The 26,030-nt window shown below is 40.3% G+C and overlaps 3 protein-coding genes across 6 annotated transcripts; all 3 read right to left on the bottom strand.

Annotated features, from left to right (window-relative positions):
* Positions 1–11,745: 11,745 nt before the first annotated feature.
* Positions 11,746–14,858, bottom strand: LOC115686579 (WUSCHEL-related homeobox 9). 2 transcript variants are annotated; one of them, XM_056319716.1, is made up of 4 exons: positions 14,521–14,858; positions 13,139–14,020; positions 12,287–12,486; positions 11,746–12,048 (listed from the first exon to the last, which is right to left on the bottom strand). In XM_056319716.1, exons 1-4 carry the CDS (start codon positions 14,657–14,659, stop codon positions 12,043–12,045), a joined length of 1,227 nt encoding a protein of 408 aa, XP_056175691.1. In that variant the 5' UTR covers positions 14,660–14,858; the 3' UTR covers positions 11,746–12,042. The 2 variants fall into 2 exon arrangements, with proteins under 2 accessions (XP_056175691.1, XP_056175690.1); XM_056319715.1 differs by lacking the exon at positions 11,746–12,048 and having other exon boundaries at positions 12,263–12,486.
* A 4,524-nt stretch (positions 14,859–19,382) lies between these two features.
* On the bottom strand, positions 19,383–22,227 carry LOC115686658 (uncharacterized). Of its 2 annotated transcripts, none has more exons than XM_030612027.2 (2): positions 21,661–22,227; positions 19,383–19,641 (listed from the first exon to the last, which is right to left on the bottom strand). In XM_030612027.2, the coding sequence occupies exon 1, from the start codon at positions 22,070–22,072 to the stop codon at positions 21,680–21,682; it is 393 nt and encodes a 130-aa protein (XP_030467887.1). In that variant the 5' UTR covers positions 22,073–22,227; the 3' UTR covers positions 19,383–19,641; positions 21,661–21,679. The 2 variants fall into 2 exon arrangements, with proteins under 2 accessions (XP_030467887.1, XP_030467886.1); XM_030612026.2 differs by having other exon boundaries at positions 21,657–22,221.
* Positions 22,228–23,125: 898 nt separating this feature from the next.
* On the bottom strand, positions 23,126–25,738 carry LOC115686656 (transcription elongation factor 1 homolog). Of its 2 annotated transcripts, XM_030612024.2 has the most exons (5): positions 25,585–25,738; positions 24,599–24,725; positions 24,159–24,229; positions 23,525–23,546; positions 23,126–23,433 (listed from the first exon to the last, which is right to left on the bottom strand). In XM_030612024.2, the coding sequence occupies exons 2-5, from the start codon at positions 24,709–24,711 to the stop codon at positions 23,373–23,375; spliced, it is 267 nt and encodes an 88-aa protein (XP_030467884.1). In that variant the 5' UTR covers positions 24,712–24,725; positions 25,585–25,738; the 3' UTR covers positions 23,126–23,372. The 2 variants fall into 2 exon arrangements, with proteins under 2 accessions (XP_030467884.1, XP_056175464.1); XM_056319489.1 differs by lacking the exon at positions 23,525–23,546.
* Between the last annotated feature and the right edge of the window lie 292 nt (positions 25,739–26,030).

Raw genomic sequence — 26,030 nt, 5'->3', positions numbered from 1 at the left:
TTCGGCCCCCAATCCCTTGAGTGAGCCGAGTTTCACTCGACGCTCGAGCTCGGTTTATGCGATGGATTTTCAGCTTACTCGCCACCGCCGGTCCGATGTGGAATGTAATTAAACTATATGATCCTAAACTATATGCTATGCGATTTTGATATTTTTGTTTAGGGGTTAAAATTTAATCCCCAATTTTCTATGCAATTAATCACTAAATGGTGTGCCAAAATTTAGGTGTCAACACTTGCCAAAAAGCAAAAATACTTAACATTCTTTGAGTGAATAATACCATCTAGATTATTTTTGGATTGGAATCGAGAGAAAACATAAATATAGTGATTTGTATATTCAAGTTTTGAGCAAGGAAACGATTGTATATTTATTCATTGAGCAACGAATATTTGCATTAACATTGTTCAAATGTTCGCATATCGAACCTAAATGAATACTAATTTAAATTTCCCGGTTCTTGTGACGCAAAATCTATCATCCATCATTTTCGTGCTAGTTAAGTTAATCACTTTTTTGTCAGAAGAGTCGTGTTTTCATGCATCCCTAGTTAAAAAGAAATTTCCTCCTACCAGCCATCTAATCGATGGGTTATATACGTGGACATCATAAACATTTTATGTTTAATTAAGTATGTATCTAGTAATTAAAGATATGGTTTATCTATTGGTGACCTCGGTTCTTGATGAACGAAACTAGGAGCGGGTTAATACTATAGAGTAACGTTGATGCGCAGCCATTAGGGTGAAGGAGTAACGTCTTGGCATACCACGGACCGCCTCCTCCATATCAAATGAGCTACTAATTTTCCTTATCATCAAATAAGGTGGAGACGATCAACCGACTCACGTCATGTCATTGATTCTCAAGTTGACATTAACGACCCTTACTAGCATGGATAAACCCCAAGGTCCCAAGGGATGCCGGTGACGGTCGCCCCGACCCCAGCCACGTGATCCTCGATACAAGTCTTACCAATTATATATTTGCAACCTCCAAAAATGAAATGACAGGGGCCTAAGCTCTTAGTTTCTTCGTCTGCCAACTACTAGAAATATTAAGTCACCACGAAAGGACAGCTTATGTTCACAATAAACAGGGCATGTATGACCCCATAGACTTTATAATACGTTGGGTGGTTATATACATTTCGTACCTAAACATGTAACGTACACTTATTAACACTTAAAGAGAGCTATTGCTTATTGGGAAACCAACCACGTAGTGCAATTGTACTGCACACAGCCTTACCTCATCTCACTGCAGTAAATACAAAGTTGGCATTAAAGTACGTGACGTACTATAAGGTTCTCTTTTATTTTATTTTTGGGGCCACCAATATAAGGTTTTTATTTATCGCAACTTACGAAATGGGCCATTATATAGTTACTCTTGGTACTCCGCCCGACCGGCATCGTGACTCAATTATTGAGAGATGTGGGGAAAATTATCTAATTGGCCTTACACCTCTTGTATGGATACTAATTAAGTCCTAAACTTTTTAATTTTACAAATTTTATCGTAAGTCTTTACGCGGAATTCCAATATAATCCCTCCGATCAATTTTCGCCGGAATCGCCAACGTGGTGATGTGCCACTTACAATAATCAGCAATGACTGGACCGTTGTATCAGTGATTCCCGACGAAAATTAACCGGTATCAGAAACTCAATTATTGATCGATGAGTTATTATTGTGCATGCGCAACCTTCATCAATTATATCCGTAGGACTTTCGGTTATTTAGGGCCCGTTTGGCAACGTGCCAAACAGTGAAAATTTCTGTTCTTTTATTCCCAGAAATAGTTTGGGAACAGAAATGCGTTTGGTAAACTTTTTGTTCTCGGACACATTTTTGCAAAAAATTGTGCCGAGAAACAGTTTTGGAAGAGAAACAAGAAGTAAAAAAAAGTTGCTTCTTGTTTCTCGGCATAATTTTGAAAATCAGTTTTTTTTCTTCTTTTTCTTTTTTTTCTTTTCTTATTTTTGTGTTGTTCTTCCCTGGACTGGGCCGGCTGCCGGCGACCAGCCACAGCCCAGGGTCGGCGAGGGCGTCACGGTCCTCGCCGCCGCCGGCGGAGGCGAGGTCGCCCTCGCCGCGGGTGAGCGACCTCGCCATGGGCGAGGCCAAGCCTCGCCGTCGGTCGGGCGAGGCAAGGTCGACCTCGCCCGGAGACGGCGAGGCTCGGCCTCGCCGACGAGGTCCGGCCCTGCGGCGAGGGCGACCCTCGCCTCCGCTGGCTGTCGGCGAGGGCCGTGACGCCCTCGCCGGCCCTAGGCTGTGGCCTGTCGCCGGCCCCCGGCCATGGCCAAAGAAGAAAATGGTAGAAAAAAAAAAATTAACAATTCAAAATATTATTTGAGAACAAAAATTTTGTATAGTTACCAAACGCATTTCTGTTCTTTTCTACTCTAGGAATAGAAATTTTGGACAGTTTATCAAACGCCTTCAAATACTCAGAAATTGTTTCCGGGCACAAAATCAAAAAAAATTATTTCTGTTCAAAAATAATTTCCGGGTATAGAATGGTATTCATGCGCACCCTTACTTGCAGGACCACGATGGACTACTGTGTCAGTGTGCTTTCTAGTTTCTAGAGAATAGCTGTCGTGTCGTTATTGAAACGCTTTGAGCTCTTCAGAAGTGCAATCCCCAACAATGACAAATCAACAGCGGAGTGATTTTTTTCTTTTTTTGGGAAGTATGTAAGATTACTTTTGTCAGTAAAAGTGTAGTTTCGTCGTCCATATAGGACTAGAATCCGATTTTTTGTCGCTAAATGTGTAAAATCATTCAAACGGGGACGCAAAGACATTTTGATGATGTGATGGGCGACCTACATATATCAAATTGAAGTTTAGTCACTCCAAGTCTTACCTAAAGAGATCACAAATCAAGGTAACTGAGTATAGGGGACCAGTTGTTTATTTTGTCGACAGCCTACTAATTAACTTATAACTCTATCTAAAGACTTAATTAATGAAAGGTCTCTTTGTATTTTCACTAGATTTCCGTAAATTCATCTCAAACCAACCATGCTTGACCACTCCCACCACCGCAAGTTGCCCCTCCACACGCGAAAGGTGGAGGGGCAACTCCCCATTGTACATGGGGAGAAGAGATGTTGATTAAAGATGGGACTACCTTTTATCATGTTTTGGCTATATTTTAATTAACTAACTAGAGTGTATCAATCTCTTCAATTTGTTATTTCTTTTTGGCAAAATTGCACCAACAGTCGTAAACGTTTGGTGCAATATGAGTTGCAACCCTAGTGAAGGGAAACGGTTAGGTATTTTTTACTTCAAGGTTTGGTTAAGGGATTACCGAGAGAACGTGGATGATTCCTCAAGTGAGGTAGCGCATGTATTTGGCAAGGGGTCCCACAAACCTCACCGGTCGCAAAGTTTGTTGACTCAATTAATAACAATGATTCTTCTTCTTTTCTCTTCTTTTCTTTTTTTCTTTTTCCCTTTTTCCCTCCACCGGCCTCGGGCAAGGGCCACTTGAGGTTGGCGACCTCTGCCGGCCATCAACGAGCCCCGGTGATGGCTGGCGGAGGGAAAAAGGGAAACAGGAAAAAGAAAAAAGAAGAGAAGAGACAAGGAAAAAAAAAATAAAAAGGCAAAGAAGATTAAGAGAAGAAAAGAAAAAAAAAAAGGAAAAAGTATATTAAAAAATTCGAAAAAATATTATTAAAAATTTGTCACGTCAACGCCAACCGTCGCTATGCCACATAGGATGACTGACTCCACGTCAGCAATTTTCGACCATAATTGGCCGGATGGATTCAATTGACAAAATATGAAAAGGTTTATGACTCAATTGGTACAATTAAAAGGTTTAAGACTGAATTTACAAAAGTGCAATAGGTTTATAACTTTTTTGACAATTTTTCCCATATATAATCGCAGTAATATATGGTTTTTGATTTTAATACCACAAATGTGATGGTGTCACGTTAAATTATTACGATAATACGTTCTAATACCCTAAATATTCTTAAATACTCTTGATTCTAATTAGCTAGTAAGAAGTGATAAGCAATTTTTAGATACCAAACTTTTTGACGAACTTAGTTAACTTATAAGGACTTGAATCAACCAGTGTATTTTTTCCTAGATCAAAACTTTCAGATATACTTATAAAGAAACATCATTTTCATAATTTTTGCAATTAACGCAATTTTTTAATAACTTCTCTTTCTGGTTTAACGATCGGGTAATGTCCAGCCAAGTTTCACACACCTCAAATAGTCCACCTCCCCAAGTGACCTTAAGGGCGCACACTCCCCACATCGGCCCGATGCATTCGGAATTTCGCCCTAAATACTCCCAACAAGGCTTAAATTTAAAACCACAAGGAGACGAGCAAACTCCCTCGTCAATTGCGATCTAAACCAACACCTCGTCGATCATCATGCTCTATAGTTAAATGACAATAAAGATCCGTCCTTAGAGATTAATCGTCTTATCTTTGTCCCCTAGATTAACGATAGAGATTTAACTTTAGAGCTTAGCATTTGCACAAAGTCTTTTCTTTCCCAGACTTCAATATGCTCAAGTGCTGGGCTCGAATTTGGGTTCACCGAGTCAGTCCTCGATTTGATACATAAAAGAGAAGGCTGGGCCTGTTTTAGGTTGTGGCCTTTTAGCCTTTGTCTCTAACTTTCACCAAGCTAAGTAACATAGTATATTTGGAAAATTTTATGTTAGCTCTCAAATGCTACGGACAAAGATATATAAAAGAAACATTTGAGTATATTCAAAGCGTCTTCATCTTTTATATATGTATATTTTCCTCTCTTCAAATGTAATCAATTGATGGGACTAAAGTTAGACTAGCGCTTTAACAAATTACTTTGGCTCGTGTTTGGCACGGGCAATATCTGTATTTATTGTTTTGAATACTTCAATAGCAAAACTAGATTCCTAATAATGTTTATAGGTATCAAGAGAAATAGTGGCATGATGAATTCAGAAAGTTGAATATCACGTGAAAATGTGAAACCTAAAATAGCAAAAGTAAATTTCTGACAATTTTTTTTATGTACGTAATGCTTGACTAAGGTAAGATTCAAATTATATGATTTAAACTGTATAGTTTGATAAAATATTTCATAAATAAACTATAGCCTATATCATTTACAATCGCATAAACTTGACTTCAATTATGAAAAATTTAAACTCGACACATAATAGATTTGTGGGATTGTAGAAATAACTATTAAACTTATTTGGATTCACACGGTGAGCATAAAGGAATAGTGTAATGGCACGTGGCAAGCACGAAAGCGAGTATTATCTCAGCTCCGACTTTAATTATATATAATTGACTAAAATAAGCCTCAGAAAGACAGCCCATCTAGGGCATGTGATATCCATACATAAAATCATGGTGATCGTGGCATAAAATCTCATTCAACAAGGACATTACTTATTGAGACTACTGTAAATAAAAAGGCGAGCAAATTATCAAAAAAGTTCTAAACTTGGTGCACTTATGCCAATTCAGTCACAAATCTTTCAATTTGGCCAACTTAATCCTAAACATTTTGACAATTTGCCAATTGAATTCTTCCAGTTAATTTTGGCTGGAAATCACTAACATGGACGAGGGTCGTCCTACGTGGCACAGCCAGCCTGTACATTCAAGAAATACAATGTAAATCCTACTTAATTTGATGTGTGGCTAATTCTATTTTTGGATGTGTGACGGTCCTATTTCGTTTGCCTTATATTTTTGTACACTCTTACTGCCTGCATATATCTTTAAAGTAGAGGTGGCGATTTCTGAATAACCATGATATAGATTTGATTAGCAAATTTCGAATTGGACACAATACGAATACATGACAACTTGAAACTAACAAGATCGACACCGTTGTATCATTTTTTTATGAAAATGAATTTGACATTATTGTATCCAAGTTAAACCATTTAGAACTGACACGAATATGAATTGATATGAATAAAATTCATCGTCATAAGGGTTGGTCTAGTTGATCAAGCAGTATACCTAAGGTGTCTTCTCTTCCCCAGCATTCGTAATAATGATCTGGCTTGTGATAGAATTGCTCCCGATTCGATCTCATAGCACATGAGCCTCACAGGAATAACATTTCGGTGGTGCTGCGAGGACGGGCTTCCCCATCCGACGACCTAACCTCGGTTTACAATCAATATTTATGGCTCAACAAACAAATAATATGGAATCTTACACAAAAGTTTCAGCTACAAACTTCAATTCTTGAAGGGCTTCTTATATTTCCCCAACAATCACCTCAATATCAGAAAACCCAACATGTCAATTCTCAATGCAAGAACCACTGTTTGAGTCATATTGATCGGCTCTTCCCATTTGCCAACGGTCAACAATTTCACTAAAAAAAAAAGCTGAAAAACAATGGTCAAACTCCAATCACCAAGTAATCCAATCCAACGATCAGAATTAATTTTCATTTCTTTTTTTTTTTTTGGTTTATTGACTTTAAAACAAGCTTCAATTCCCGAGGAGTATGTATCCGTGGATCACGGGACTAACATTTAAACCATTGAAGTGGTGCTGTCTCCAACCATCCAAACATCAAAATTAAATCGCGAAATTAATATCGTCTCGTGGTGCGCCACGTTAAGCGCATAACCTAATGTTGTTCCATTATAATTATTTTTGGAGTTTTCTAAGTGATTCAACGCTTTGTTCGAATCCCCAAGTCGTGATCCATTTATGATCGTCAGTTCTTATTGAAGTGAATATTGGTTTTTTTTTTTTTTGGATCGGAAAAGTGAATAGTGGTTCGAAAGCAAACATTTGGGCATGATTACACTGTCGGGAAATTGTCTAATTAATCCTAAACATATTATACGAATGCCAATTCAGTCATAAATTTTTCAACTCTGCGAATTCGATCCTCAATCTTTACGCGAAATTTTAATGTAGTCCTTCATATTAATTATTGTCGGAAATCGCTGATGTGACGATATGTTACGTAGGACGGCTAGCAATGTCTAGATCGTCATGTCAGCGATTTCTGTCAATAATTGACTGGAAAAATTACGGTGGAATTTTATACAAAGGTTTAGGACTAACTTAGCAAAATTGAAAATTTTGGGATTGAAATGACATATGTGCAATAGATTTATGACTAATTGGGTAATTTAACCTAACATAATCACTAGATTTAATGTGAATCGCTCATGCCACAACATAGAAAAAATTGAGTTTAAAACTTATAGTGGATGGTATTCTTTAACTAAATCAATTTTTGGCTAATCCGAATCTAATATATTAATCTTGCTCTTGTCATGTAGAAGTTCAAAGAAACACCTTTGCAGCCAATTGCACCATATAATTGTCTGTTTATTTTACACTGGTGGTGTATATTGTATTTCTTGTTTTATGGGAAAATTTCAGATGAATGCGTCTTTTCAAAAGGAACTTCACAATAGACCTTGTGGACCTTATCTTAAATAAAACTGTTCAAATGGCCAACTTAGGGTCAGTTTAGTAATGTTTCTATTCCTAAAAATAATTTCTATTCAAAAATAATTTTTTCAATTTCTATTCCCTAGACAAGTTTCTGAGCAAAAAAATGTGTTTAGTAGCTGCACAAAAATTCTATTCCCAACATAGAAAAAGAACACAAATGCGTTTGATAGGACACTAAAAATTTATACTCCCAATTTTTTTATTTAATTGTAAAATTATCGGTGGATACTTAACAATTCATGTTTAGATAAAATTGGACTAGAAATAGAATAAGAATATATTATGATATAGAATTGGATGACCTTAATACAATTATAAAGAAAATTACTCCCCATAGACAAAGCAAATATCAGGTGATGATCGAGAAAACTGCAGTTTATGATATAGGATTTCAGGATTTGGGTTTAGGGGTTAGGGTTTAAAGATTTCGGTTTTGAGGTTTTGGGTTTTGGATTTTAGGGTTTACGGTTTGGGGTTTAGGTTTTAGAGTTTTGGATTTGGGATTTTGGGTTTGGTGTTTCGGGTTTCGGATTTGGGGTTTAAGGATTTGGGTTTGGAGTTTAGTGGTTTAGGGTTTACGGTTTTGAATATTGGGGTTTGAGATTTAGGGTCTAGGGTTTATAGTTTAGGGTTCGGGATTCGGGATTTTGCGGTTTAACGTTTTAGGATTTAGGGTTTGCAATTACGATTTTGGGGTTTAGGTTTTAGGGTTTCGGGTTTGGAGTTTTGGGTTTGGGATTTTAGAGTTTGGGTTTTTGGGTTTAGGATTTGGGGTTGGGTTTGGGTATAGCCGGCTTGCACGGGCAGCTCCCGCATTCGAGTTTTATCAAACCGGATAAAATTAGAACATCTCGAACAAAATCGCCTCTGATGTTGGCATCGGAAGTTGCATGTACAAATCGGCCCGGAAAGATAAAAGCAAAAACCATTTTCTTGGTGGGGTTTTAATTATGTAGGCAGGAGGTAGAGAGACCTATGAAGTGAAAGCTGACAAGAGAAAATACAGTCGCAAGAACCGGCATTGTTCTTTCTTTCTTTCTTTCTGTCCGTATGTAGCCGACGCTTGAAGAGAAAGAACAGGAAGAAGAGGCCTTTCTCTTACCCAACTTTTTGATTTAACATAGACTTACACTCGACATATCTCTTTATGTTTTCTTTTCCTCCTCCTCATCATCATTCATGCAAAACATCTGAGAAAGACCAGACCAACAACGTCGCCATCACTCCACTGTTTGCAGACTTAATTGCTCCGCCCCTCGTGGCCGTGAGAGCTCATAATACGCAAAGCGCTCGTCCACAAGTAGCCATTAGCCACGTGTCACCCCCGCTTCAGATGAAAGGCCATTTTGACCTTTGAAGAAAGTCATTTTGATAGGAGGTGCCGTCGTCATTCATCGCGATGATTATTGATTAGGATGATGGCGATGGCGATGGCGATGGCGATGGCGACGCCGGTGTTACAAGAGAACCGACCGGTTCCTTCGAGTTCCAGCCCTCTTTACAAAATGTTCAAATCAAACTTAATGACATCATCCATACCATAAATGATCCGACATTGGCAAGGGCCCGTCGCTGCAGCCTCGCCGAGAAACTTCTAGTTGGGTGAATTTAGTCGTGCGAGGCATGTTGAAACTAGACGAAGTAACACGAGCCATTCAGAGGATGGTTTAGAGCACGAATCGAACTCTTTATCTCGTGAAAAACAGTTACTTAGGATGCGCATGATAATCATTCTGTACCCGGAAACTATTTCTACTCAGAAATGATTCTTTTTGATTCTGTGCCCGAAAATAATTTCTGAGCATTTAAATGTGTTTGGTAACTGTCCAAAATTTCTATTCCTGGAATAGAAAAGAACAGAAATACGTTTGGTAACAACACAAAATTTCTTTTTATTAATAATATTTTAAATTGTTTAATATTTTTTTTCTTTTTTTTTCTTTCTACCCTTCCCTTCTTTGGCCATGGCCGGTCGCCGGCGCCGGCGACCGGCCACAGGCCAGGGCATCGCGGCCCTGGCCGCCGCCCTCGCCGCCTGCCTCGTCCAGATCAGGAGAGGCCGAGCCTCGCCGTCGGTCGCGACAGCGAGGTCGGCCTCGCCGTGGGTCGCGACGGCCAGGTCGGCCTCGCCGTGGGTCGCGACCCACGGCGAAGCCGACCTCGCCATGATCGACGGCGAGCCGCCTCACCCAGGAAGTGAGGGTCCAACCCTCGCCCTCGCCGGCGAGGGCCATGACGCCCTCGTCGGCCCTAGGCTATGGCCGGCCGGCCGCCGGCGACCGGCCACAGCCCAGAGAAGAACAACACAAAGAAGAAAAGAAAAAAAAAGAAAAAGAACTCGTTCTCAAAATTGTGCCGAGAAACAAGAAGTAACTTTTTTTTATTTCTTGTTTCTCTTCCAAAACTATTTCTGGGAATAAATTTTTGCAAAAATGTGTCTGGGAACAAAAAGTTTACTAAACGCATTTCTGTTCCCGAACTATTTCTGGAAACAAAAGAACAGAAATTTTCACTGTTTGGCACGTTACCAAACGGGCCCTTATTTGCTACTAGGCCAACCACCTCATTGGTCTTTTGAAATATTTTAGGTATATTATCAGACCCTATTGAATACTCGTAGTATATCTCTGTATTATTCATCTTATAATATGTGTTTTTTTTTTCAAAACCTACGAAGCGGGGTTAGCTATCCGTTATATCTCAATCACTCAATCAGACTCGTCAAGACTGTTGGAACCAGTTCGCACGTAAAAAATCTGCACCTGTCCCACACTACAACAATTGTCAAACCAACCACTCCCATCTCTTCCATTTTTCCGCCGAAGCCCTTTTTGTACAGTGCTTCTGATTTCCCCATGCTCAAGCTCATTATACAACACAGATGCCGAAACTCAGAGAGAGAGAGAGAGAGAATTTAATACTTCTTTTTGCGTTTGACGGTCAGACACTTCAAATACGTGCAAGAAAGATAAGAATTGGAAAAGGGCAGTTCGAAAGTGGGACTGCTTTCAGAGATTCATCAGTCTTTTGATCACTCCAACGTGTGCTGAGATTGGCCAATCTCAGTCTCTGTGGCCCCTTTTCCGCATTGTTCTGACTCTAGCTTACTGTGTATACCGGCGGTACTCTATCGTGTACACTCGTTTTACTGAAGTTCTATGCAAACCAGGAAGACAAAAGGGTCATTGATTCTCTCTCGCAGTCTTTGTTTGAAATGCATTTCGGCACATTGGCATAACCGGATCTATAAAATTAATTAGATGCATCAATGATTCATCAGTAACTAAGGGTAACAACTCAAGGTTGACATGAGAACATATTTTGGATTAAAACAATGAAACACGTTCATCAATGTTATATTATACCATTCATGATGTGATGGAAAACGTTCAAAACAATGAAAACTCACAGAGATGCAATGGTTCGTTGTGTGACATGTGCGATTAGCAGTATTTAGCCGATTACATGCAGTGCGACAATCATTTAATTGCTTGTCACAAATAGCACAGATACCTCACCATTTTTCTTGACCTTGCTCCATGATGAATGCAGATTTTTTTTTTTTTTATGAAAAGCTTGTGGAATACTTCCTGTGTCATGATTAATTTGCTAGAACTTTTCATTCCTTTCGTTTTCCTTGTGATCGCCCCACAAAGCGCATCGGCTAGGTAAACATCCCCAGAAAAACTAGAGTTCGTGATCCAACTCACCGCCCCCCACATGCCTTTTCCCTAACTAGACCACGATCAGTAGCCTAAATTATTACAGAGTTTCTTTGCCCTAATTACATTTATCATTTTCATCGCGTAAACAAGCAATCCGGAAATTACACTCATTAGCTAGGGAATAGAATCTTAATTTCTTAGATCATTACACTAGCTCCAGGTTCGCCAACAATCTAATCGGTGCTGAAACTCAAGTCGGCTACTTCATTCTGACTTCTCTTTTGTCACTGATTAGCTGACTTGATCGGGTTTTGAAAAGAAAGTTGACAGAAAATTAGCAGTTGCCGAGTTAAGAAACATTTCCATGAACATAGAAATTAGAAATGACATGATCACCCCTGTTCGACTTCTGGGCAATAAATTGCATAGCCATGTAGTGACATTGCTATATATGATGATCTCCTAGGGTGTCCGGCGTTCGTCACAGGTACAAGATTCGACAAGCAAGCACACTTTGTGGACTAAAGAAAATGGGAAAAAAATAGAGAAAGAAAAGAGAGAGAGAGAGAGAGAGAGATAGAGAACGAAGACAGAAGCAAAAGGAGCATTTAACCATGTTGTTCTTAATGAGGTGTTACATAGTTCGGCAAACTTCAAGTTTTCCAAGACCGACCACAAACCCGATTCATACGGAAACTTAACTTGGACTCACTGTAATGTAAACCCTAATATATAAAGAGAGAGAGAGAGAGAGAGAGAGAGAGAGAGAGAGAGAGAGAGAGAGAGATGGGAAGGCAGCACAGTGACCACAGAGAGAGAGATGGTAAGGCAGCACAGTGACCACAGCATAGACAGCTTCTGCTTTCCTCCTTTTAGCCTCCACGCGTGTTCATATCTGCAACCCGAGAAAGCCGCAAGTGCGTCGAAATCAAGAGACAGTAAATGCTGATTAACAAGCAAAGTTCAGCTCAAACAGGAACTAACAAATCAATCAGTTTCACTGCCCAACAACACATCTTTTCGATTCACCAGTCAAAAGTTTCTCTGAACCCCTTTAACCACGAAAGATCTTTGTACGAAGAAACACATTACGTCAAGAGAAACACGATTCAAGATAAGATAATGGTAATCACCAGATAATAAGAGGCGCCGTGCTGGAGCGACTGAAGAGTGAGACCCCACTCATTGGTGAGAACCAGCTCACCCGAGGCGTTGATAAGCACTGCGTCATCCCCGAAAGCGTCCTGCACGTTGAACGGCCCGGATGCCACCTGGAACGCGACGTCATTGATGAACACCGTGGATTTCGCCTCGTTACTGGCCTCCGGAACACCTGCACGCACGCGATCATCTCTCCTCCTCCCTCTCAAATTCTCGACTCCAACACACGCATGTATTTGCCAATATCATACACACCACATACGCACATGAGTCGAACGCAGTGGTCAAATACATCAAATTCAAAGACTTTGTTTTCTCTTATTTTTTCTTTTTGCTGTTGCTGTTTCATCACCCATGCACACGTTCGTCTAGACAGAGATCGCAAAACCCGGACGCAAAATCTAATTCATACTCTTCACAATTGATTGGAATAGTTACAGACGTTCAAATTTTTTCTTTGTTTTATAGTTTCGATACATCAATCACTTCCATGAGACCAGACCTACACTGACGTGTATGTGTCACACGATCTTTAAACAAATTTAGAGAGACAAACATATATTCTTATGCCCTTGCTTATCCTACTTTTGACCTACATTCTTTGTTTTTATCTTATGTTTCCGAAAATAAACTTTACACTAATGTAGCCGCACACCCATTAGGAGGCAGACATTATCTGCTCACAGCCTTTAAAAACTATTTTTAAATACAATTAGCGCAGAAATTTTTGCAAGCAAGAAGCCCATCATGAAGCTAGGCCTACTTTTCTTTATTTGTGGTAATAAATTAATCTCTAGTCATATCAAAGTGAAGAGCTTTCTTACCCTGAAGATGGTTGATGTTGGTGCTTGGAAGAGGAAGGCTAGTAGTGACAGTTGTGGAAACAGCAGAGTGAGTCGTCCCTAAAGGGTTGATCACAGAACAGTTATTGCCCAGAGAGGTTGTTGGCAATTGCATCATCTTCACCTTGTGATGATCACTTTGCCCTAGTTTCTCAGAACCAGCTGCATTGTTGTTGTTGTTGTTGTTCATGATCTCACTAAGTAAAAGGCTTGTGCAAGGGCCAATATTAGGGCTTTGCTCATGAGGGACTTGAACCACACTTGCCAGTGGAGAGAAGCAAAGCCCTTGACCAGCTTGACTGAAAACACAAGTGCTTACGCCCTGGTGACTTTGTTGTGGGAAAAGCAAGGACGGCTCGGTGAAAAAATCCCCATGATGGTTCTGCGAGAAATAGGCCTGGTTCATGGACATAACCGGATTTGGGACATCGAGAGCGTCCGTAGAACACGAACCTAGGGACAAGTTTGTCTTCTTGGACCCAGTCGGAGAGGTCCTGTCAGACGAGGACGACGACGAAGAAGAATTAGGAGCTGTGATGGCGGGTGACATTGAAGATGTGATTGGATTGAGATGGTGGTTGTTGCTGGTGTTGGTGTTGGTGTTTTGGTTTTGTTGTTGCCTCTGTTGTTTCGAGGTCTGGAGGTGACGGAGCTTGTGCTTGCTTCTTGATTTCCGGTTCTGGAACCAGTAGAACACGTTGGCGTCGCCGACTTGCCCATACTCTTGCAATTGACCCCTGATCTTCCGAATCTCGTCCCTCGGTGGGTTGACCATCCCGGAGTCGAAGATCGCCTCAAGTATGCGGATTTGCTCCGGCTTCGGGTTCCACCTCGGCTTTGGCTCCGGGGTTCGCTCCTCGCAACCTTGAAAGAAACATAAATGAGCCCTTAATTACATATCTTCACTATCGAGCAAGCTCTACATAAATAAGCTATGAATAAGGTTGGCCGGCACGCTTAAATTTTTTTTTTGTTGGGTCATAAGCACGCTCAAATTAAGTTTGATATGTTTTGTATTCTATTTTCGGTTATGTGACTTTTATGTGAATCCAAGAATGTTCAGTTATGTTGGGTCTTGAGAATTGATTTTGAGGAACAAATTGCTGTGTCAAAATCCAGCTGAAAATGATGAAAGAGTAATAACAAAGCCATGATTGGCAATATCATGGGTTGATTTTTCATGGTGGGCTAGAGAGATAGACTGATGAGCTGAGGATCAAAAGGGGTTCAGAAAACGATGAGTAAAAATCATAATCCGTATCATAAATCCTCAGAAAAAGGGTAAAAACCCTATTCCTTTCACGCACAAAAGAAAAGGAAGTTCATATCCTTGAAAGTGTGAAATTAATTAATATCATTATTACCAGATGAGTATGGCGAAGTTCTGTTGCATCCACTTGATGACAGGAGAGAAGGGTTGAGATCATGTTGCCATTGGTGATGCTGCGTGTTGCAGGGCTTGGACTTGAACATGCTAGGCCAGTGTCTATTTGATGAAGCCATTGATAATCCGTTGCAAAGATAACAAGCAGCAATAGGAATATGAAGAAGATGATCTCTCTGAACGGTCAGCCAAAGAGAGAAAGAGAGAACAACACTGCAAAGAACCCTTTTGTCGCTCTCTTTTGTTTTAGGGTCACTGTAACTCAATAGCTAAGAGCACCTCCTCCCTTCTTATAGCCTCTTCACTGTCACCTACCCTCTGCAAAATTCAGTCCATTTTTTCGATTAAGTACGCAGTCCTTAACCCATACCGCCACCCCCCCCAAAAAAAAATTTTAACTTTCAAAAAGAAAATGAAAGAGAAGGAAAGAAAGAAACCCTAACTGGTTATACATATCAAAAAGAAAAATGAAAAGAAAAACCCCATTAGGAGAAGTGAAAATTTATTAAGTTGATTAAAATAGGCAAGACCAACAGCGGGGAATCGCCTGTGGAAACATAAACAAGAAAGGAAATGGGAAGTAAATGAAAAGTGTGGGATGAGTACAATAACACCCATACCTTTGCTTCGCCTTACGTATATACTTTGGCAACAGGACTGAAATTATTATCATTACTTGTGTGCATACTCAAAGTACAATGACTTTTCCCCAATTCCTTCCCCTCAGGATAAGAAGCAGAGTGACCATGGAAAGCTACACATGTTGGGATTTTTATTGGGAATTTTTCAGGCTGTGAGAGAGAGAGAGAGATGTTAATGCAAAAGCTATGTGGGTTGAAGAAAGGGAAGAGAGAGAGCGTGTGCAACTCTTTGAGTCTTGATCTGATCAGTTTGTCTCTTTCTTTCTTCGTTGTTTGTTGCAATTATTATTACTCTCTCTCTCTCTCTCTCTCTCTCTCTCTCTCTCTCTCTCTCTATACATTGTATCACTTGAGTTTGCTTGCAGAGAGTATTAATGGTTGAGTGAGAAGAAGTAGAAGATGAGAGATTATTCTAATGGAAGCGGTTGTTGCAGAAATAAATACGGGGGTGGTGGTGATGAATATGAGTTAGTCTTAGCGTTTGAAAGTCAACGAGAGAGAGAGCGCATTCTAGGGTTTTTTTGCAGTTTTTGATTAATAAAGCGGTGGGAAATTAATTGCAAAAAAGGGAATTTGGTTATTTCGAGCATAGCAAGAGAGAGGCCCTCTTTTCTTCTTTCAATTGGATTGACTCGAGGTTAATTAATTTTGGGTACTTAATTAACCCTTTGTTCCAAATGATGCATTTCCATTTGTCAAATTTTCGAAATTTATCTCAAATAATGTGTTTGTTGAAGCTCTTTCTCTTTCTTTTCTTTTAAGTAGGTTTGATTTTGAATTAATCAAATAACACTTCATGTGGCAATGGCGTACACTAGTCACAAGTCTCGATCTTCATCATCCATGTGAGTAATTCTAGACAAAATATATAACTTTGAGCAAGTTTAATTTAATTTTTCAGCTCGATTTTCATAAGTTGAAAAACACATCTGTTTTTTGCGGAGTCGAAGCACTTCCTTCATTAATGAAAAGGTTGTTAGGACTCATTTTTTTACTAGAAGAAGGACAAATCATGGTATGCTCAAGTTCAGTCATTTGAATTATAATAAGTCTGCGATGTTTCTTTAAAGAGTTTTTTTTCCCGGAGCATACGTTTAACGGTGCAATTTTGTTTATATTTCGTTCATTCACTTTCTAATCGAGCTCTACAAGAACCTTCTTACCAAAACCCAATGATGTATTGATGATTAGAAGAATGCATATGAGGAACTAATGATATCCAGCTTATGGCATTCCTTAGGATGCAAAAGAAGACCCGGAGTAAAACATTTTCTTTGTATTTTTCTATACAGGATATTCGAATCTTTCAACTCGACTAATCTACGGATGTAGGCAAACTACTTCGTTTATGTGGAGATCATTGCAAAAGCTCAAACTGATAAAGCATGTGGAATAAACAAGAAGCCTCACACATGGAAAACTGACTTCGAAACCATGTTAGAAAATCAAAGCCAAAAACTTAAACATATAGGTGGAAGAAGACTGCAAAATTCAAACCCATTAAAACTCCATAAATAAGCAACATGGGATACTTCAGTAGTCGAAAACATTAATATACAAAATATGTTGTTTTTGAACAAAACAATTAACGGCTAAACCAACTCGTTAAAACTTTTTTGAAATTTATAATAGGTATGCTTGTCGAAAAATTAAATGATTGCAAATTTGGACCTGTATAAGTAGATACTAAGTCAAAACCATATTTACTAGGGGTGAGTACCGGTTCAGGGTACACCTTGAAACCGGACTAAACCGACATTGTACGATCCAATTCCGTCTGGTCCTTGTTCCCCACAGGAAACGATCTTGTCCTCGGTCTCAAAAATTGGGAACCGACGCTACGCAGTTCGGTTCCAAGGTCAAGGTGCTAAACCAGACTGGCGGACCAACCCTAGACCGAACCCATTTTAATTATGTTTGTTATTTGTTTTCTTTTCAAGTGGTTAGAATTTGGAACAATCTTTTAAGGAAATGAGGAATGAAGTTTTATAATTCATGTTTTATATTACGTATTATGAATTTCTTTATAATTTATTTTATTTTACGTGTTCATCTTTTAAGGGCCCTTGCTTTTGGCAAATGGAGAAATCTATTGTTTTTGTTTTGCTTAACTAAGGGATGAGTTGGATAATTCCCTATTGCTTTAGATTTTTGTTTGGCTTTTACCTATATTTTACTTATCATCATTTTGTTGCTAAGTATCGTATTTCTAAATATTGTGTTTTAATGGATATGTACTTTGAAAGAGTAAGTTTGCTCTTTCAAGAAATACAAAAAAAAAAAAAGAATCGACCAAATCTCTGGACCGACTCTGGAACCGGACTGGACTAGTATGGTTGGTTCCAGAGTCTACATAATCAGTTCCAAGTTGAAAAATCTAGGAACCAACCCTTTGAGGATAGGTTTTAGGTTTCAAGATTGCAAGGGGTTAAGTTATATGTACTTAATTAACGAAGCTTCGTATGTCCCACAACTCGAGCAATCTCTTATTCTCACTTTCCGAAATCCCCAAAACCCTAATTTACCAAAAATAAGTGAAAATATGCAGGTACTAATGAATGCATGTGAAGAAGATGGAAACTGATCACTCAAATCTTCATATGGATTGTCATTTTGTCTCGTACAGCTGAACACTAGTCAACTACCCCAGCAGGGCATAGAATGTTGGACTCTCCTCGCTTCTTACTATCTAAAATTAATTTCAAAACAACGTTTTTCGACTAAGTTCGACATTTTCATAGAACCGAGTGTTCAAATGCTGAATTTGTAACCCAAATCGATCCATCAAGTTAACTTTCTCTCTGATGAAACGATCTTAATAATCTTCTATGACCTTATAGATGTGATCCCGAGTTAGAACCACATCATAGATTCGATGCTTTTCGAGGGACGAAATCTCGGGATAACTATGTCGACTCGATTAATCCCTCTCGATAGATATTCGTGCTCGTTTGCACATTAATTTTTTTTTTTTTTGGAGGGGGGCGCATGATTGCATTGAATGAGGGGGAGGTGGTGTGTGTGTTGTAAATGTCTAAAAATGCCGCATGAGATGGGTATGTGTCGAAGCCTGAAATGCGCTGAACAAGCTGATGCTCTTGTTGCAAACGTGCAAGCAGTAAATACGCACTCTCTCAAGACACCAACATGCGACAATTTATTGCGCTCAAATTTGCTTGCCCATGATGCGATGCGGACCTCTCTTCTCTCCCATCTCCTCCCTCTTTGGGCACTGAAAATTGAGCGGCCAGATCGTCAGAATTCTTTCTCACTGTTCCTTCATTCGTCGTACGCATCAAACATCTCCATCCTATGGTAACCAACATCCTTAGCGTAATGCGAATCATACAAATAGCGCTAATAGAGTGAGGATAATAGAGACCTGCGGTTTGTGATTCTACGAAATGATGAGTGGATCGAGCGACTCTTTCAAATCGGTCGGTGCTCAAATGTCGTGGCCACATCGAATGTGGTCGACGGAGGTCTACCTCTTAGCTTCAAACGAGGAATGCAAAAGGATCGCACGTGCGAGCTCGACACCCTAGTAGTTATGGCCGGTTGTGAGAATCACATTTCTTGTAGAGAGATTGTCATGGACTTCCTCCGCGCTGAGATTTGGTCTCGCCGTGCAGGTTCTCCGACTCTTGTTTTCTTTCAATCTCCTTCCCGGGGTGTGTAGATTTTACCTCTATTAGCTGATGCATTAGGCCCCTCTCATCCATGTGAATGTATCTACTCTACGATGTTTTTAAGAATGATATCAAATCTGAGTGCCAGACCAGCCCCAACACAATACAGCTACAATCAAGTTAACGGTCTCGAGACAAAATTTGGAACAAAGGGGATGCCCTATGGGTTGTTTGGGGCTGATTCGGAATTTAACTGGCGGATACCTCGTCCACAATATCATTACTCTCCTAGTTCTAGTATAAACTGGGTTATTTAGATAATTATATAGTTTGTTTCTATATTAATATATCTATTTACTCAATCGAGATAATATTAGGCACGTTTAAAGTTCCAGTGTATTGGAACGGGTATTCAGGTGCATTTAGCAAGCAATCTCGAATATGGGACAAGTTAGAGGTTGTATTTGGGGCTAATTTGCCATCCTCAGTTGGTAGCTCCGACAGGCTTCCTCAATGACACTCCACATTCTTTTAGCAGTAAAAAGGGAGAGTATTACCAATCAATACTCACCGGGGGGAAGTGCCGTTCATTTACATTAGACCTTTCATTAGAGACTTAAGGGGGCTCTGGATTTACATTAGAGTGCTGTTGATCGAAATGGACATTCATTTCGCGAAAGAAAACTTGCTAAGAAACACTGCACAATAGATTACCATATACAGTCTTCTGTTTCCTTCAGATCCATGGAACCGAGATCCTCCCAATGCAGTCCAGTCTCGTGCGACGAAAAAGAGTGGAGAAGTCTCTTCTAGGTGCAAAAAACTTACCACCTGCAACAGAGGAATGGTCAGCAACCAATCATAAGTTTCATAACGAAAACATGTAATAACAAACTACTGCCACGACAGACCAGGTTCATACATTGTAAGGAGTCTCATATTTCTCCTTCTCGTTTAAGTACAACTATATATCTTGATCAATATTGGACCAATAGAAAAATGTAACAGATTGGATGGCGAACATGGAGAAACATGTAACGATTAATGAGCACCAAGGCTAGGACTTGAGGCCTATGCAAAGAACGGACTGCACAAGATGTTATTCTAACCTTGTAAAAGAACAGCATCACGCTAAGAACAGCTTTCCAGCCCAACATTAGAACGACAAGAGAAACGGAATACAAAGCCCAATTCCAGGAAAGAAAGAGAAGTATATGCCTGATGTCAGATTAGCAAGTCAGGTGCAGATGTCACAGGTTGCAATGCAAAGCTAGAAAGAACGTATTAAACCGGAATTACACTCCATAGTCCATCCTATAGCATATTCCCCTTTTCTGTGAGACCAGCAATATCTAGGTACCAGGTAATAGTCTACAACTATCCAGAAAAGCTCAGCATGTTCTTAACGGCATTCAATAATAACGAGGAAATATCAAAGAAAGAGAAACCTTATCTGAAGGAAGAGGATGATCACAAGAGCCATATACAATCAAAGAACCTAAGCTAAGGCCATTGCCATATAAACAGCAGTTTGATTACATCCCCAATCAAATCCACAACATGTTCTGGATTGCATGATAAGCATACAGCAAGCTCTCTTACGTGGATAATGTTCAAGAAGAAACAGGTCTTACAATCATTGATATGCAAGCAAGATCTGGAAAAGGAAACAAAAAAGATAGAAGAAATAAGAAATTTTTGTACAAGATAAAAGGTCCATTCATACTTTCTTAGAAGAAAGTCCCTTATTTTTGTTTTTGATTAGTCAGGCGAAAGTCTCTAACCTATCCATTCTAATTTCATTGCCATATGCATACAGACAAATCCACCTGGAAACAACCAAGTTTGCCGAAGAAAGGTGGCATCTGAATAAGATAGACTAAGAGGCATACAAATCTTGGTCAGACCATGGCAAAACCCTGTCTATGTAGAGACCTTCAACTTCTTTCTCTTTCATATTTAATATGCATCCAATAAGCAAAGTCTGAAAGATAGAGAAAGGACGGCCCATCACTCTACCGGCCTGACCATGACCAAAGGCAAGAAAAGGCTATGGACCAAAGAGTATTCAACATCACCAGTAAGTTTCTACATCTCAGTAAATCTGGTGAGCAATGCTGCATCAATAATAAAGAACTACATGACCAATCAACTGACAATAGTATTAAGCCCCTAGTCCCTCCTAAGTTCCTAACTCTAGTCCCAGGAATGTTTCCACATTTAATGGCGAGAAACCTCAATATTGCCAATAGGAAATTTTGCTATCTCAATATTGTTCCCCCAATTTCAATTCAAGGTCTCAACAAATCCACTCATGTGGTAAAAGCAGAGAACCTCCCTACAACTTGGTCGGCTCGCCAACCTCGGAAGAAAAAAATGGCATCTTGAGTTAGTTCAAGATTGATTTCGAACCTACCACATCGTTATTGTGCACCCGCTCGAATCAAATCTTCCAACTATGTAAGCACAGCATATCCTCGACGCCATTTCCTGGGGGACGTACATGTAGGATTCAATTCTCTAATTACCCACGTTCACGACACAACATCGACATCAATTCAACAAATGCAAACGCTCGTAAACAAGCAATAATCTCCCCCATTAACCTATCACTCTTCGCAATATCATACAGCTGCAACAACTTAGGAAAGCAAACCCAAATTACCAGTCTTTAGTATAATTGCACTCATAGTACTATCCGTCTTCTACAGATTAAGCTACTGCGAAACCGATAATCATTGTCCGCATCACTCCAGCATTCTAACAATCCACCGTCTCGCATCTTCCCATGAATCAAATCCCACTGTTCATCGGGAAAAAGAAAGGCAAGGAAAGGGCTATAGTACCTACAACGCCAATCGCAACGCGACTACCCGCTCGCTTTCTCCGACACGTCCTTCTTCGGCGCACCGGCATCACTCGGATACGCCGACGAGGGCGCGTGCGAGTCGTCCCCGAGCGACGGCAGCGGGTTGCCGCCCTTGATGAACCAGCCCAGGGCGAAGAACGCGGCCCCGGCGAGGATCGCCGTGCCCCAGGCGTGGGAGTACCACCGGCTGTACTGCCGGATCGCGAACCGCCACTGCTCCCGCAGCGCGACCGGGTCGGGGTTCGCCGCGTCCGGCGGGTTCGGGTACTTGATCCGGTGGCCGGAGAACTCCCGGGGGTGGGGCTCGCCGCCCGGGAGCTCCGGCGAGGGCGGAGGAGGGCGGGGGGGAGGGGCGGCGGCGGCGGCGGGGCTGCGGTCTTGGCGATCGGTCATGGCGGTGGGGTGATTCCGAGTGTGGATTGAGGCCGAAATGCGTGTAGAAGTCGGGCATGGAGTGTGTGACTCGGGTGAGAATCGCCGCCCGATGTTAATCACGGCCGTTAATCTTTGTTGAGTCAACGTGATCAACGGCAATGATTATACGTGATCGGTGGATGCGGGTTCAGACAGAATATGCATGTTGATTAATTTTTTATAATTTTGTGGTCCACTTATAGTTTCAAGTTCAAATATTTGTGTATAAACCTCAGAATTAAGCAGGGACAAACGCTGCGCATGTGTTCCATCCCAAACCCTGTTTGTCTATACTATATCCTTTGGCCATTTGGGATACCGAACCCTGTTTAGCCGACACGGTTGCAATCCGCCGCCGCCGGCCATTCGGGATCTACTTAACCCGACTTCCCGGAGGCACGAGGAAACCTAGTTCATTAGTTGTTCGTGCCGCCCAACGACACCGCCGAGGAATGTTGTAAGCTCAATTCTGCCTGAACTAGTGATGCAGCACAGCACTAGCAGATAGACGTGCGAAACATTCCGAGTAAAGCCAGCTCAGGACATAATGTCATTTGTTATAGTCCCTGAACTTTGGCCCAATGTGCATTTTGGTCCCTGAACTTTTAATTTGTTCAATATAGTCCCTAAACTTTAATCTAATGTGCAATGTGGTCCATGAACTTTTAATTTGTTCAATGTCATCCCTGAACTTTTGGTATATGTTCAATTCAGTCCCTGAACTATATGAAAATGTTCAATGCAGTCATTTTCATTAATTCAAGTTCAGGGACTACATTGAATATTTTCACATAGTTCAGGGACTGAATTGAACATGTACCAAAAGTTCAGGGATGACATCGAACAAATTAAAAGTTCAGGGACTATATTGAACATTAGCTTAAAGTTCAGGGACTAAATTGAACAAATTAAAAGTTCAGAGATCAAATTGTACATTGGGCCAAAGTTCAGGAACTGTTTGTATCATTATCCCTTGAAAGAACTAGAAAGCACCAACCATGCAAGATGACAACCATGACATATACAACCATGCCAACGAATAGTAGTGTATTACTATATGATTTTCATAAAGTACAACAAGCCAACATGCACACTAGGTGATTCCCTGGCCTCACCTTACAAATTATTCTCCAGGTCGCCACCGTGCCGACGCCCACCACTCAAGCGCTCAAAACCACTGGAAACGACGCATGTATCAGTAATTTACATGCTTTAGAAATTCATGCATCAGGCTTTATCTATTCAACAGAGTAGCTTCTGCATGCATCTTCATTCCGTCCTAAGCGGCTTCCTCTTCTTGGTTGTTAACCCGTTCGCATTCATCGATCCATTCGCTGTATCTGCAAAAATTTTAAATCCTTTTGAGAGAAAGAGGGAGAAAGAGAGGTATAAACGGAAATGAAGAGGAAGCTATAGCCACAACGAACTTACATGTCTATCGGCTCAGTTAAAGCTGCAGAAGTTACAAAGAAAAGTGGGTCAGGACAAATACAGAAAATAATCTTTTCTGGAGAGGAGCAAAAATGAAGAAACAGAGTCAACCACATATAGCTTAAGGAACTACACGTTCTTAGCATCTAATCACCCGAAATGTTCCGACCAAAAAAAAAAATCACCCGAAACGTCGACGCAGTTAAATGCAGAGAGCTCTAAACAAAAGAATGTTAACTCGCTGCTTTCACATTTCAAAACAATAGAGGTAAAGTATCAAACAAACATTATTTAGCTCCGTTTATGCTTTGAGCAAAGATGAAAGTCTAAACCGGAATTCCAGTGTCAGCAGAATATGGTCTTCTCTGCTTCCTTATGACATCAAATCTATACAGCTAAAACAATACTGAAGGTGCTCTTGATCTCTTTTGATCATGATATATGTTAAAATTGGCATTCTAGACATCTTGCGTGCAGAAGTTATATGTATTGCCCACAAAGCATCCTATCAAAAAGCACACGGATGTCGCCAGAACTTCGTTGAGTCATTATAAAAACAAAAATAGATTTTATTAGTATCATCATAAGCAAATATTACAAGTAGTTTTCAGCAGAAAGTACAGGAGAAGGATACCTGTGATGGTAGTGCTAAAGCTTTCCTGGCAGATTCCACATATGGCTTCACCGATGAGGTTCTTCATATCACTGAAATAAAAAAATGAAGATGTGAGTACAATATCTCTAAATAAACACCCTCAGGAGGGCAATACTTTAAACTAAAATTTTCTGGCTACAATGACATTCCCTCTCAATCCTCCATTTTCCCTTCCCACTCTGTTGCCATGTTAATGCCCTTGTAATTCTATTTTATACTTCCAAAGAGCAGAATTATCTGTGACATAGTAACTTTGGCAACAAACTCTTTCTAACCCTCAAGTTAAGTAACTGGAGTTTCTCGGCAAGCACATGGATTTGATGCATAATGATATTACAATTTCCAGACATCCCAGGCTCCAAGAGAAACTATCCAGAAAAAAGGAAACAAGAGAGAAGACGGATTCAATAGATACTTGCATGCGACATTCAACACTTGTGCCATGGTTGCAGAATGGACAGCTAAAGACCGTATCTAGCTTGTCCATTCGCTTCTTAGGAGGTGGCTTCGCCCTCGACTTCCTCTTTCCCATGGCTTAAGCTCCTTCTGCATAGAATGATATTTACCAAGAGAGTCAGTAGCTAGCTAAGAGCAAAATTTAGTAGAATACAAAATTCCACAAATGCAAAACTCGAGAGCTTAACCAAAAGGACTCAGGAATAACCCCATAAGCTTTAGTTCTAGATGAAGAAAAAGGCCATGCAATCCCCTCCCAGAAGGACTAAAAGTTCCACGCGTTAAAAAGACATTGAGTGTGCTCTGAGACCAAGAACTACTTTCCTCATGTTCTATCCAAGTAGAAACTCCAGCATGATAACGCTTGGAGTCCCATGTTCACAAGAAAAATTGCAGGATATCCATAATTTTACAAAGAAACACGCTCTAGAAAAGGACTCCTACTGATCTTCTCAAAGATCGCAGCTGGCTATAAACAATTTGACAAGCACTTACTTGCAAATTAATTCCCATGGATTCCATATCCACACAGAAGCCTCAAAGCCAGCTGAAACTCAGCCCTCAAGAACTCCATAAATTTAGAAACTTTAAATGATCTAGCAACTTACCCAGGTTCCCTCTTTCAGTTTCATCAAACACTAAGCATCTCTCTCACCTCCTCAGTCGGTAACCCAACCATCTAAGTCGATCATATCTCCTTAATCTAACACCACCCACGCACTAAATTCGTTCACTCAGATACACCCAGAAACGGATTCACGTCCAGCGAGTCACCAAGAACTCAATTCAAGATTGATCGGCACAAAAAAAGGGAACTCGATCGCAGTCGCCTATGAAAAAAGAACCTCAATTTTGATATTTTTTTCCTCAGGAACGCCGATCGACCGACTAAAGCCGATCGATATCCACAGAACGTCGAGAAACAGAGTAGAGAGCGAAAGGGAAGTACCGAGATCGGAGGAGCGAGTCCTGGAAATCGCGCGTCGATGGAAACCCTAGCGATGGCGAGCTCCGTCGACGAGGGCCGAAGGAACCACCAGAGGGAGAAGAGAGAAGTGGAATTGGAGGAAGACTAAGGAAGAAGAGGCCGAACGAGAGTAGAAAGTTCCCTGCTTATAAACGTCATTTCTTATCTTAACTTTGTCATTTTGTGCATCCATTCGTTCGGGAAAAAAAAAAAACACACTAATCCCTAAACTTTGGTCAAATTTACGATGTCGTCCCTGAAGTTTTAATTTATTTAGCTCAATATGCAATATCGTCTGAACTCTTAGTTTGTTCGATGTAATTCATGAACTTTTGTCCAATATTCAATGCGGTCCCTGAACTTTTAAATATTTTCATATAATTTAGGAACTATATTGAACATTTACAAATAGTTTAGAAATAATATTG

This window comes from Syzygium oleosum, unplaced genomic scaffold, assembly GCF_021117445.2.
Source record: "Syzygium oleosum isolate NSW1041296 unplaced genomic scaffold, Sole_v2.1 Sole_v2.18, whole genome shotgun sequence".
Taxonomy (NCBI): Eukaryota; Viridiplantae; Streptophyta; class Magnoliopsida; order Myrtales; family Myrtaceae; genus Syzygium; species Syzygium oleosum.
The sequence above is the reverse complement of the archived record's forward strand: the minus strand, read 5'-3'. Positions and strand labels throughout refer to the sequence as shown.